The sequence below is a fragment of the Corylus avellana genome, chromosome 6, assembly GCF_965113065.1.
Source record: "Corylus avellana chromosome 6, dhCorAvel1.hap1.2, whole genome shotgun sequence".
NCBI lineage: Eukaryota > Viridiplantae > Streptophyta > Magnoliopsida > Fagales > Betulaceae > Corylus > Corylus avellana.
This window is the reverse complement of record NC_142495.1, coordinates 16,184,530-16,197,943: the sequence shown is the minus strand read 5'-3', so window position 1 is coordinate 16,197,943 and position 13,414 is coordinate 16,184,530. Positions and strand designations below refer to the sequence as shown.

Genomic DNA, 13,414 nt, shown 5'->3' with positions numbered 1-13,414 from the left:
TAATGCATATTCCTGAGAAGGCTGACCACTCCACTTCAAATGGTCATAACTTTTGGCACACGACTCCAAATGATCTGAAACCCTTTTAGTTGGAAAGATAAGATTCTAAACTTCAAGTTAGACCTAGGCATGTGTTCGAAATGATGAAGTAATGGACGGCTATGATGTTTTTGAACTCGCTAGAACTCTCTAGACTACATCAGGATTTCTTCAATTTGGGCCTTGGCATTTTGTTGGGCTTGTGGACTTATTTGGACTGAAGCTTGGGAAATGTTAATGGGCTCTTGCAGGACACACATGTGTCATACTCCCCCAGTTGATGAGGACTTGCCCTCAAGTCTGTGGCCTCTTCGATTTCTTCATATGGTGCCAAGTCACATACATTGAAAGTGGCAGATACATCATACTCTCTAGGGAGCTCAATTTTGTAAGCATTTTCTCCAATGCGTTGGAGCACTTTGAAAGGACCATCTGCTCGTGGTAGGAGCTTAGATCACCATTGAGCTGGAAAACTTTCTTCTCGGAAATGAATCCATACTAAATCTTCTTCTTTGAAAACCATTGGCTTTCTATGCTTATTGGCCTGTGTTTGATACTTTTCATTTTGCTTCTCAATATGACCTTGAATCTGCTCATGCAGCTTCTTGATTCCCTTGGCTCATTCAGCAGCATCGCCACTAAATTGAATGTTTGTAGGAATTGGAGCCAAATCAAGAGGGCTAATAGGGTTTTGGCCATAGACAGCTTCAAAAGGACTACAACCACTAGTAGACCTATTATAGGCAAATTCAGCTTGGGCAAGGAGAAGATCTCATTGATGGATGTTCTTTCCCACAAAACTCCTCACGAGGTTTCCCAAACTTCGATTAACAACTTTAGTTTGACCATCTGTTTGAGGGTGGTATGTAGAGTTGAACTGGAGGATAGTTCCAAGCTTTCGCCAAAGTGTACGCCAAAAATGACCAACGAACTTGGAATCACGATCGGAAGTAATTGTTTTGGGAATGCCACGAAGCTTGACTATCTCCCTGAAATACAAATCCGCAACATGAGATGCATCAAGAGTTTTGTTGTAAGGGACAAAATGGGCCATCTTTGAGAATCGATCAACCACCACCATAATGGAATCTTTGTTCCTTTGGGTTCTGGGTAAATCCACAACAAAGTCAAGACTAATATCCTCCTATGAGACATTTGGAACAGGCAATGGGATATATAGTCCGGTGTTCTATTTGTGACTCTTTGCGAGGTGGCAAATTCGACATTGCTTTATGTGTTGCACAACATCTCGTACCATCTTAGGCCAAATGAAATTCTCCTGGACAAGAGCTAAAGTTTTGTCTCTACCAAAATGACAAGTAAGACCTCCTCCATAAGCTTATTTGATAATGGCTTCTCTTAATGAACATTGGGGAATGCATAAATGATTGTTTTTGAAAGAAAACCATCTTGCAGCAAGAAATGGTTGTTAGGACCATTAGAACATTCCTTCCAAGCATAGCCAAAATCAGGATCATCTTTGTAAAGTTGGTTGAAAACTTCAATACCTGCAACTTGCACTTGCATGGTATTAGGTACAGAGTGTCTTCGACTTAAAGCATTAGCTACTTGATTGAGTTTACCTACCTTGTGCTTGATTGAGAATGAAAAAGCTTGCAAAAACTCACTCCATTTTGCATGTCGTGTGTAGAGCTTCTACTGGTTGTTCAAGTACTTCAAAGCTTCATGGTCAGAATGAAGTATAAATTCTTTGGAGAGTAGATAATTACTCAAATGCTCCAAGACATGAACAAGAACATAAAATTCTTGGTCATAGGTGGAATACTTCTTTTGAGAGTCATTGAGCTTTTCACTGAAAAAGGCAAGCGGCTTGCCTTCTTGGCTGAGAACACCACCAATTCCCAGATTAGAAGCATCGCAATCAATTTCAAATACTTTGGAGAAATTTGGAAGCACAAGGATTGGTGCCTCCGTTACTTTCTGCTTGAGAAGTTCAAAGCTCTTTTGGGCTTCTTCAGTCCACTTAAACGTTCCTCCCTTAAGGCATTCTGTGATGGGAGCAATAATGGTGCTGAAGCCTTTGATGAAATGCCGGTAGAATGATGAAAGTCCATGAAAGCTTCTGATGTTATGAAAGGGACTTGGGAATAGGCCAGATGGTGATTGCCTCAATTTTGCTCTGATCCATCATGATTCCTTCCTTAGAAACAACATAGCCTAAGTACACTAGGCTATTTGTGAAGAAACGACACTTCTTCATGTTGACATACAACTTCTGCTCTCATAGAGTTTGAATGACTTGTTGAAGGTGCTCCAAATGATGTTCTGGAGATTTGTTGTAAACTAAGATATCATCAAAGTAAACAACAACAAATTTTCCTATAAAAGGTTTAAAAACATGATTCATGAGACGCATAAATGTACTAGGAGCATCAGAGAGTCCAAATGGCATGACTATCCATTCATAAAGACCATCTCTAGTTTTAAAAGTTGTCTTCCATTCATCACCATCTCTCATGCGAATTTGATAGTATCCGCTACGAAGATCCAAGTTGGAGAAGATTGTGGCTCTATGAAGTTGATCAAGGAGGTCACCTAGCCCCTGTATGGGAAAGCGATACCTGATGGTGATCATGTTCACAGCCCTACTGTCGATGTACATACGCTAAGAACCATCCTTCTTTGGTACTAGAAGTGCTGGAACAACATAAGGACTCATGCTTTCTCTCACAAGGCCTTTGGTGATCAATTCATCAATTTGTCTCTGCAACTCTTCATGCTCTCTTGGATTCATTCGATAGGCTGCCTTGTTAGGTAGAACGGAACCTGGAAAAAGGTCAATGTGGTGCTATATGTCTTTCATGGGTGGAAGACACAGTGGAAGCTCTTCCGGAATAACATTAGGAAATTTCTCAAGAACTGGTTGTAAGATAAGAGGAATTTCAATTGGGTCTTTCTTTTCAACTACCATTAGAGCATACCCTTCCCCACATTCTGTTAAAGCTCTCTCAACTTCACATGTAGAAAGTAGATTATTACCCTCCCCTTTAGAAGGTTTAGGTGTAGTCAACATTCTTAATGGAGCTACAGTAATTTTGGTGCCATCTTTTTCAAAAGAATAAGTGTTTTTGAAACCATTATGAAAAGTTCTTCTATCAAACTGCCATGGCCTACCAAGCAATATATGACATGCATCCATAGGAACAACATTACACAAAACTTCATCTTAGTAATTCTTCCCAATAGAGAATTGAACTAAGCATTTCTTTGTTACCTGGATATCATTGCCCTTTTTAAGCCATTGATGCATGTAAGGATGGGAATAAGGTTTTGTTTTCAGGTTGAGTTTCTCCACCATGGTTGTAGACACCACATTCTCACAATTTCCCCCATCAATGATGACATTACATACCTTGCCACTAGAGGTGCACTTGGTGTGGAAAATGTTGTTCCGAAGCCAATCTTCTTCTGTGTAGGTGGATTTCAAGATCCTGGGAATTACAAAAGACTCCCCTTGATCCGCATATGTCAAGCCTTCCTCAGACTCTTCATCAACTGGTTCATCCTCATCATCTTCCAAGTCTTCTTCAACAAGTGAGATTATCATGCGATTTGGACAATCATAAGCAATATGTTCAAAACCATGACATTTAAAGCATTTTCTACTTGAGTTAGAAGTATTGGAGCGATTTGAACCTGCTGGAGCTTCATTCTTGGCTGGTTGTTTGGCTTCACTCTTAGCTGGTTTGGTAGCTGCATTCTTGGGATATGGAGTGGTCTTGGCAGTAAAACTACTCCCCCGGTTGGTGATTCCTCCTTGATTGAAAGGTCGATAAGTATTCCTATGCCCTTCCTTCAATTGTCTCTCCACCTTGAGTGCTAGCTTACAAACATCATTGTAAGTCCAATAAGGTTGTAACTGAACAACATTATTGATTTTGGAACGTAAACCTCCAAGGTAATGGGCTACCATTTGCTCTTCCAGTTCTACAATATCACTACACATCATAGAATAATCAAAGTCTGCCGTGTACTCCTCCACAGAAAGTTCGTTTTGCCGAAAGTTGTGGAACTTAAGAAAAGCATCTTGCTGATAATGATCTGGCAAATACTTCTTCTTGAGAGCCTTCTTCATTTTTGCCCAAGTCACAATGCGGCTTTTCCTTTCATGTTCCCGCTGTTTCTTAAGGTGCTCTCACCAAATAGAAGCACGTTTCCTCAACTTGATGGCAACAAGCTTCACCTTGTGGTGTTTTGGAACATCTTTGTAATCAAAGATTTGCTCAATGGTGTTAAGCCAATCAATGAATTCATCAGGCTGCATTCTTCCTTCAAATTCTGGAATGTCCACCTTGACATAATAATGGCATGGACACTATGAATTCTTAGGTTTCGAGGATGAGGTGGAGTGCTATCACTCGAGGTGTGATTACGAGCCTGGTGGAAAGGATTAACTCTCTCTCCATCGTCACTGGAAACTTCATCCTCCGAGTCATGATGAGAGGCATCATGTTTAGAGGCTGCAAAATGTTGTAAACGTTCTTGGAGCTGCTGGACTTGTCTCCTCAAGTTGTCCATTTCAATATCTCGCGGGTCTCTTTTTGGAGCTGCTAGGGGTTGGTTAGCCTGAGCACGACGACCACGAGCAGCCATAGAAATCAAGACTTGAGCAACCTTAGCTTTGATACCAATTTGATACCGAACAGAAATTGAGATGGAAAACAAGTACACAAATTCACATTCAAATGACAGATAGAAGTTCACCACCCAAGAGATAACATCAAAGGGATATAGAATATCACCACCCAAAGGATTATAACAAGAGATATAAAACTAGAACACTCACCATTCTAAGGCTCACACCAAAGAGATACAGAGATACAATGAGAACTCCCATCTCAAAAGCCAGTTAACACAATACTCTAGTCCGACCTACACTTGAACACACAAGTATTATATAAGCTTAGAACAACCCTATAAGCATAGGATAAGCATCTAATGAAGTTAAACAAGTAATAATGGCAGAAAACAATAATTAATTTGTGGAGTAGCAGACAAGAGGACAAACAACCACCTTAATGCATATTTCCGAGAAGGCTGACCACTCCACTTCAAACGGTCATAACTTTTGACACACGACTCCAAATGATCTGAAACCTTTTTAGTTGGAAAGATAAGATTCTGATGAAGTAATGAACGACTATGATGCTTTTAAAATGATGAAGTAATGGACGACTATGATTTTTTGAATTCACTAAAATTCTCTAGACTGCATCAGAATTTCTTTAATTTGGGCCTTGGCATTCTGTTGGGCTTGTGGACTTAGGGCTTGTTTGGAATTGCGTTTGAGGGGCCTAAAAGTGCTTTTAACATTCTTAAAGCCTGTTTGAAGAAAAACGTACTCGTTTGGTAAAAAAATTAAAAGCGCTTTTAAGGGTCCAAAAAGCCTAAAAATGACCAAAAAAACACTTTTGGCAAAAGCTTAAAAATGAAGCTTTTGTTCAAAAGCTGTTTTTGACTTAAAAACTCTATTTCTCAAATGTAATTCTAAACATGCTCTTAGTTGGACTGAAGCTTGGAAAATTGTTAATGGATTCTTGCTGGACACACCCGTGTCATTTACAAACAATATGACCAAATTGTTCTTTTGGCTTAGAGTCTGTTTGAGATTGCGTTTGAGAAATAAAGTTTTTAAGTCAAAAAGAGCTTTTGGGCAAAAGCTTTATTTTGAAGCTTTTGCCAAAAATGCTTTTTGACCATTTTTAGACTTTTTGGACCTTTAAAAGCACTGTTAATTTTTTTACCAATCGAATACTTTTTTCTTCAAACGGATTTTTTAAGCGTTAAAAACACTTTTAAGCCTCTCAAATACCCCAAACAGGCCCTTACTCTAAGAAGTAATCAATCATTTTTTAAAACTCAAAAGAGCTTTTTGTCAAAAAAAAAAAAAAAAAAAAAAAAAAACTTCAATTCACATTGGCCTAAAGTTCATTTATCCCGACTATCGGCACGAGTCCTTAACAGTAGTATTCAAATTCTATATTTTAGGCCTCTTTTTGTGTTAGTATTTGATTTGTTTCTTTTAAATTTTAATGCAAAGCTAAGGATTCTTTTTCACCAACCCTACAAAAACAAAACAAATTGGGCCTTAGGGCACATTCAGGCCATTTATTTTTCACAGTACATACGTGGCATAAAACCCTCCAGTCAACGGCTAAGATCCACCTTCATCTCGAAAACAAATCTTCCCCGTCGGATCACCCAAGCCGAAGCGCATACAAACCCTACAAAATCCTAGTTCCGTTCCCGGCCAGCCTTAGTCCGCTGGGAAAACCCTAGCCTTTAGGTTTCGAGTCCCACCCTCCGCAGAGCTCAGAGAGCTTAGTTCGGTGAGTTCCTTTCAGAGATCTTAGCTTCTTCAACGTAATCTGACTCTGGCATTTGATTTCAATTGTGCTGATTTGTGAATTTTAAGCATTATATCTCAAACATTTCTCTATTTTCGTTTTGTTCTGTGGTTTAGGTGAATCGGGTTCGTAACTGTATTAAAGCCTTTTCGGTGTTTATATTTTGCTGTACGCTTGCTGGCTTTTGATTTATGTCTGCTTGATTGCGGGGAAAATTAAGTTTCGATCAATCTGCGTTTAAGTTTTTGTTCCACATCTATTTGCTAGGAAAACTGAAGGAAAATTAAGCATTGTGTTTTATGTTGTTTATCGGCTTGCATTATTATTTTTTTGTATAAACATATATTTTGGGTTATAATAAGTACGCGAAATACTTCTTTCATCGAAATTAAATTAAATTAATGAGTTAGGCTTATATGAGATTAGGTTTCAACGTTTTCTTGGCATTGACCAAGCGAACTTCTAGTTTGACACATGTCTGGCTGCTGTGAAAAATTCATGAATAGTGAATCTTTAGTATTATTATGTTTCTTTGGGTGTTCATTTATTTATTTGGAGTTGATAATTAGTGGTTAAATATGGGAAATCACTAGTAGTTAAATATGTGTAAAAAGGAATTACTTGGTGGTGAAGTGAAATGGGAAATGATTAGTTGGATTTTACAAAAGTTCATTTTTGCCTTTAATTTCTCTGTTGGTGCTTAATATAGTTTGTTTTAGGTTCAATTTGGCCATTTTATTTCCATCTGAGAAAAAAATATAGCTGTTATTCATTTTTACTTTCATTAGAGTTTAAAATTTATTACATAACTATTCTATGTTATTCTTCACAAGTTCTTGCTTACGGCGAATGATGAATTTCTAATTGTTTTTTAGTCTATTTACCACTTAATGGTTGATGATTCAAAGGACCGAATGAAATAGCTTCTTTGAAGTATGTGCTTTTTTGGTTTTCAAACATGGAAGTACTAAAAAATTCAACTATTTCAATTACCCTAACAATAAAAATTGTGGAATTCCAACTTTTGTTGTTCTACTAGCCATTTTCTAGGCAATGAAATGGAATAATTCATTGTGTATGCTCGGAAGTGATCGTGAGCTGATATTTTTTTCAGTCAACATATGGTTGGTGTTTAAAAAATTTATGAGTAAGAATTATTGAGGTTAGATCTTTTTAGAGGATCCTTGCTTCTAAAGATCCCTCCCCTTTCCCCTGGAAGAGTTTATGGCGCACCAAGGCTCCTTCGAAAGTGGCTTTTTTTGCTTGGACGGCCGTGCTTGGGAAGACTTTGACCTTGGATAATGTTCGGAAGAGAGGTATTGTTGTGATAAACCGTTGTTGCATGTGTGAATCGGATGGGGGGTCAGTTGACCATCTCTTTCTTCATTGTGGGGTTGCGCGTATCTTGTGGAATGCCGTTTTCTCTCGGTTTGGTTTGTGCTGGGTGATGCCTGGCAGCGTTAGGGGGTTGTATGATTCTTGGTGGGCGGGTGGCAAAGCTCGCAGTGCTGTTGTGTGGAAGATGGTTTCTCTTTGCCTTATGTGGTGCATCTGGATTGAGAGAAATGCTAGATGTTTTGAGGACTTGTTTAGGAATATTGAGGATCTCACACACTTTTTCTTGTACACCCTATTCACTTGGACTGCTGGTTGGTTAGCACCCTTAGTGATTAGTTTCCCTGATTTCCTCTTTATGTTTTCTTCTTATTTTTCTCCCTCTTAGTCGCTCTCTTGTATACTTCCTGTGTACTAGGGTTGCGCCCCTTTGCGCTTTGATAATGCATCTTTACTTATCAAAAAAATATAAAAAATTTATGAGTAAGAAATTTTTGTTGTGAACTTGGAACTTGCATTTTCATTCCTTTTTATATTGTTTCTGCAGACATGGGTGAAGAGGCAGTCAAGGCAGTGATTCCAGAGTCACTCTTAAAGAAGAGGAAGAGGGAAGAAGATTGGGCTTTGGCAAAGAAACAAAATCTTGAAGTGACAAAAAAGAAGAACACTGAGAACCGAAAGCTAATTTACAATAGAGCCAAGAAGTATGCGGAGGAGTATGAGGAGCAGGTATATATTAGTTATTTGTACGCTCATTTGGTGCTTGATGGTTCACTGATTATTGAGTTTTGTTGGCTATTCAGGAGAAGGATCTGATTAGACTGAAGCGAGAGGCGAAGTTGAAAGGAGGATTTTATGTTGACCCTGAGGCTAAGTTATTGTTCATCGTTCGTATTCGTGGGTATGTTCTCATGTTAGATTACACTGTTACATGTATCTTAATGTTAAATGTGCTGGTTCTTATATTTGTTAAACTTGGGACTTACAGTATCAATGCCATGCACCCAAAGACGAGAAAGATTTTGCAACTCTTGCGTCTTAGACAGGTAGTGTAACGACTCTAATCCTTTGAGAGTACTGCATTAAATGAATCCCTTGTAGACAAGGAATGGTGTTACATTATGATATCTGCGTACTGAGGTTTTGTATATATTTTGTGTGTGTTTGTTATGATTCCTATTTGAAGGGTAGGGTGAGTTCAGATTCAAGGCTTTATTGTCTTGGGTATTTGTGGTGCTAGTGATTTTGTTTTTCAAGGTGTTTAGGTGTAAGCTCCATGAGAGTTGAGGCAAGGCCTACAACCCTTTCAGTCGAAGCCGAAACCTCTAATGTCCAGTTGTTTTGGTGTAAGCACCTTTTTGTTTTGAGCTTTTGAGAGCTTTAAATAAACATCAATTAAAACAGTATGCCTATTGGTATCTTGTTGAGCAGTGTCAAACTTAAGATCTCTTTACAATTGCTGAAAGGCTTTGAATAAGCTAAATCTGAAACCAACTTTGGTTACTTTTACAATGTGGCATGATATGTTGTTTTCTTGCACTATGTCAGAAATTCAGAATTCTATTTCCAGCCCTACATAGGTATCAGAATGATACTTTTGAAAAATAAATGATACCAATACCTTGGTGTTTGTGGGCCTTCAAATTAAACCCTACATTTTAGAGTAATGCTGTAGAAGTTCCTCTCGTGTCCCTTCAAGAATGATGTAACTTTTAAAATCACTAATAGGCTTGTGATTGATCACTATTGAATTTTGATCAAATGGTAATTTTAAAAGTCACCTCATTTTTGGAGGGACACGAGGAACTTATAGAATTACTTTGCATTTTAAAGTGATCTGCCAAATTTATTTTTCATAGTTTTAATAATTGGGTATTGAAACTATGAAATTTATGTCTTAAGGGATATGGTAAAATCATTAAAAACAAGTGTTATCAATAATTGGATGTGATGATGATTTAGTAGGCACTGCTTTAAGTGGGGAATTAAACATGTTTGTCATTATGGCTTTAAGTTGTTTTGGTATGATTTCTGTTTGCCTACTGTGGAACAATATTCCTGGTTGATCTAGTGCATTATTTACAGAAAATGCTATTTCTTTCATCTTCATGCTTTGATCATTCTTTTTTAAACAGATCTTCAATGGTGTCTTTTTGAAAGTGAACAAGGCCACAATGAATATGCTTCATAGGGTTGAGCCTTACGTGACTTATGGGTGTGTGTGTCTCTCTCTCTCTCTCCCCCACTGATGCTATTAGGCTTTCATTGAAATTGTATGTGTTTCTTAAAAAAAAGAAATTGTATGTGTTAAACTTTTGTTCCATGTTTTGTTAATTGGATTCACGTGATAATAGATATCCCAACTTGAAGAGTGTGAGAGAACTGATTTATAAGAGGGGATATGGAAAATTGAACAAGCAGAGAACTGCTTTGATTGACAACTCCATAATTGAACAGGTTCGTGTTCTCCTGCTAGTCCTGTTTTGGTCCAGTAAATGCTTTGTTGCTTACATGCTATAATGTCATCACAGGCTCTGGGCAAGTATGGCATTATCTGCACGGAAGATCTCATCCATGAGATCATGTCAGTTGGACCTCACTTTAAGGAGGCAAACAATTTCCTGTGGCCATTTAAGCTCAAGGCACCCTTGGGTGGTCTAAAGAAGAAAAGGAACCACTATGTCGAGGGAGGAGATGCAGGAAATCGTGAGAACTACATCAATGAGCTAATCAGGAGGATGAATTAGGCTTTGGCTCTATTTGTTAGTCAGAGGATTCGGCTCTTGAAGTAATCTACAACTCCAATTTTTATTCTTTTTACTTAAAAATTTATTTGAAGTTAGATAAAATGTCGTCTTTTAAGTAAGAAACTTTTTATTGTCCACTTTTGTTTCTGAATTTTAATTTCAGAAAGTTTTGTTGCAAGCTCTTACCTCCTTAGAAAGTTGTTACAATTTTTTCTGTGCTCTGTAGTGCTAAATTGTTTTTAATGACTTGTGTTGTGACTTGTTTATCATGGATTCTACCTGCAGTCGGAAGTATTATATGAAACTATTTTTTGCTGCTTAAAATATATCAAATTGCCACGTCATTTAAAAATGCATCAACTTATCTCTATGGACTAACTCCAAAGGTAAAGATAACGGTTAGTGTAATTAGCTGAAAATTTATAAAAAAAAAAAAAAAAAGGAAAGGGAAAGAGGGTGTAAGCGTAGCATTATCAAGATCATTGTGGTGGAATGCAGTTTTGGAGGGAACAAAGCACACGAATTATGAAACTACCATGCAGCTTCTCAGTCTCGTGAATCCAGTATCTGGTCGGGGCTTTTCATCAAATACACTCCTCTATGTGTATTCGTTTACTTTCTCTCTAATCTAAACCAAATCTTCCGCTAGAGTTGCCTGGAGAATTCTTATATAATTTTGATTATGTGAACGTCAATGGGTTTACAAAGGGGAGGGAAAAAGAACGAAAATTTGAACTAGTAACTTTTGTTCTATGAGCTTTTGTTTTATAAGGTGTGATCTTTAGGATGATTTGAACTTGAATGATACTTTTTAACGCGTTAATGGGTTGAGCAATAATGCAATACAAATTAGTTAAATGCCACATGTAATAAAATTCTTATTGTTTCATTACAAATCGTTACATGTTACAACAATAGCCATAACAATAATAACAATAAAAAAAATTTGTTTTTCAGCTTTTGCTCACATCACACGTTGTAATACATAACAAAGATACAAGCAATGCCCAAAAAAAGTAAAAATAATATTATAATGGAAAAAGAGGATAGAGAAGAAATTAAAGGGCAGGAATTAAACGCCTGGAGCAAATAGTGCAGTAAAACTTCCTCTTGGTTTTGTGGGAAATTGGAAAGAAACAAAAGAGTAAATGAGCATCATAGTCCCAGGCGAGCACCGGGCCTCCACAATATGGGCAGGCGCTGCCTGCCCCTTCTCTTCCGATCACCTTCTCTTGCACATCAAACACCGACAAAAAACCCATTCTTCCCATCCTCCTCCTTCTCACTTCTCTCCCAAAGTTGGCCAAACTTGTAAACTCGACTTCATATATAAATATAAGAGAGCATCTTCTTTGCATTAACAAAAATCAAACGTAGAAGATACCAGGAAGGAAGGAAGGAATTTTGTTGCATTAAGGAAGTCTCTTTGTTTCGTCCAGGAAATTTCTTGGAAGGAACTTGTGCAATTTACAACGACTGCTGGGCCCACAACCTTTGACTGGTCAACGCATTCACAAACAATCAAAACCAAACCATCCATATACATTTCACTTGTGGATGGGTGGGGGCCGGGCGAATCTTTCTCTAAAAGTTTTAAAAGTTAAAAAAAATTTTCTTTTAATGAATAATACAAAATACCTTTCAATTGTATTGTAGTTGACCCCACTACAATATATGCCTGGCAGCCTGGTGCACGTTGTGCGGAAAGCATGACACAAAAATTCCACCTTAATGGGAATCATGGCCAATCAGATCCTCTCCAATGGTATAAAGACGTGATATATCACTAATGGATTGGAATAATGGAAATATGATCATTTTCAGTCTATTTTAGATGGGAGATGACCTAATTGATGGCTAAGATCTCTCTAGAGCCATCAATAAGACAAATGTCTTATTAAAGAAAATAATAATAAAACTTTCAAAACTAAAAAACAAAATAATAAAAAATTTAAAACAAATATTAAAAAAAATAAGGGTAGTTAGCCACTCCATCTTGACAATAAGGGATGACCGGCCACCACATATTGAGACATAAGGGTAGACTGGCCATCGGCCACCCTCAATGGCCTAATTAATTTTTTTATTTTTTTATTTATTTGGCCATTGCAGTGGCTTTGGCCCTATCATATATCTTCGACGGCTAAGGGCCTGTTTGGGAGTGCGATTTCAATAAGTGCAATTTTAAAAATTACTTTTTTAAAAATTGTGTTTTTAAAATCGCTACTTTTTAAAATCGCACAGACGTTTGGTAAAACATACTAAAAAGTACTTTTTTTTATCAATTGAGTGTTTGGATAACATTAGCATATAATTGCGGTTTCATGACCAAATTACCAATAAGGATGAACAAGATAGAGAGGAAGAAGAAAAAAATAAAAAGAGAAAATAAGGGTTTTAATATATTTTTGGTGGGTATTCTTGGTATTTTTTTCATTTCCGTTCTAAAAAAGGTAACTATTGCGCCAAATATCTTTTTAATAGAAATCGTGATTTTGTTTTAAATTCGCACTTTTTCAAATAAGCACCCTCTAATCAGCTTATGGAAATCGCAGATTTTTTTGCGATTTTAGAATTTGCGTTTTTAAAATCGCAATCCCAAACACCCTAAAATTACGATTTGGTTTAAAATCGCAGATTATTTTTTAAAAAACGCACTCCCAAACGCACCCTAAATCATTTTTTATTTTATTTTTATTTTTTGATTTGGCCATGGACCAAACCCACTTTAAGAACCTTCTTTTCTTCACGCCAACGCCACCTGTCCCACTCCACCATATTTCCTTCCTTTTCTTTTTCTTCTCTTTATTTCTTTCACGCCACTTGTTCAGTTGTTCCCCAGTGTCTGCTTTTCTTTTGTTTCTTCTATCTCCTTCTTCCTCCTTATATTCTTATCCTCTCACCCATTCTCTGCTGCGAAACCAA

At 37.3% G+C, this 13,414-nt stretch overlaps 2 protein-coding genes across 2 annotated transcripts; one reads left to right on the top strand and one right to left on the bottom strand.

Annotated features, from left to right (window-relative positions):
• Window positions 1–1,695: 1,695 nt before the first annotated feature.
• Window positions 1,696–4,135, bottom strand: LOC148584941 (uncharacterized). The gene is made up of 3 exons (XM_088517601.1): window positions 3,275–4,135; window positions 2,425–2,602; window positions 1,696–2,078 (listed from the first exon to the last, which is right to left on the bottom strand). Exons 1-3 carry the CDS (start codon window positions 4,133–4,135, stop codon window positions 1,696–1,698), a joined length of 1,422 nt encoding a protein of 473 aa, XP_088373727.1.
• Window positions 4,136–6,192: 2,057 nt separating this feature from the next.
• Window positions 6,193–10,674, top strand: LOC132188605 (large ribosomal subunit protein uL30y). The gene is made up of 7 exons (XM_088517735.1): window positions 6,193–6,389; window positions 8,290–8,471; window positions 8,546–8,643; window positions 8,731–8,788; window positions 9,878–9,957; window positions 10,097–10,199; window positions 10,274–10,674. The coding sequence occupies exons 2-7, from the start codon at window positions 8,292–8,294 to the stop codon at window positions 10,487–10,489; spliced, it is 735 nt and encodes a 244-aa protein (XP_088373861.1). The 5' UTR covers window positions 6,193–6,389; window positions 8,290–8,291; the 3' UTR covers window positions 10,490–10,674.
• Window positions 10,675–13,414: the final 2,740 nt, after the last annotated feature.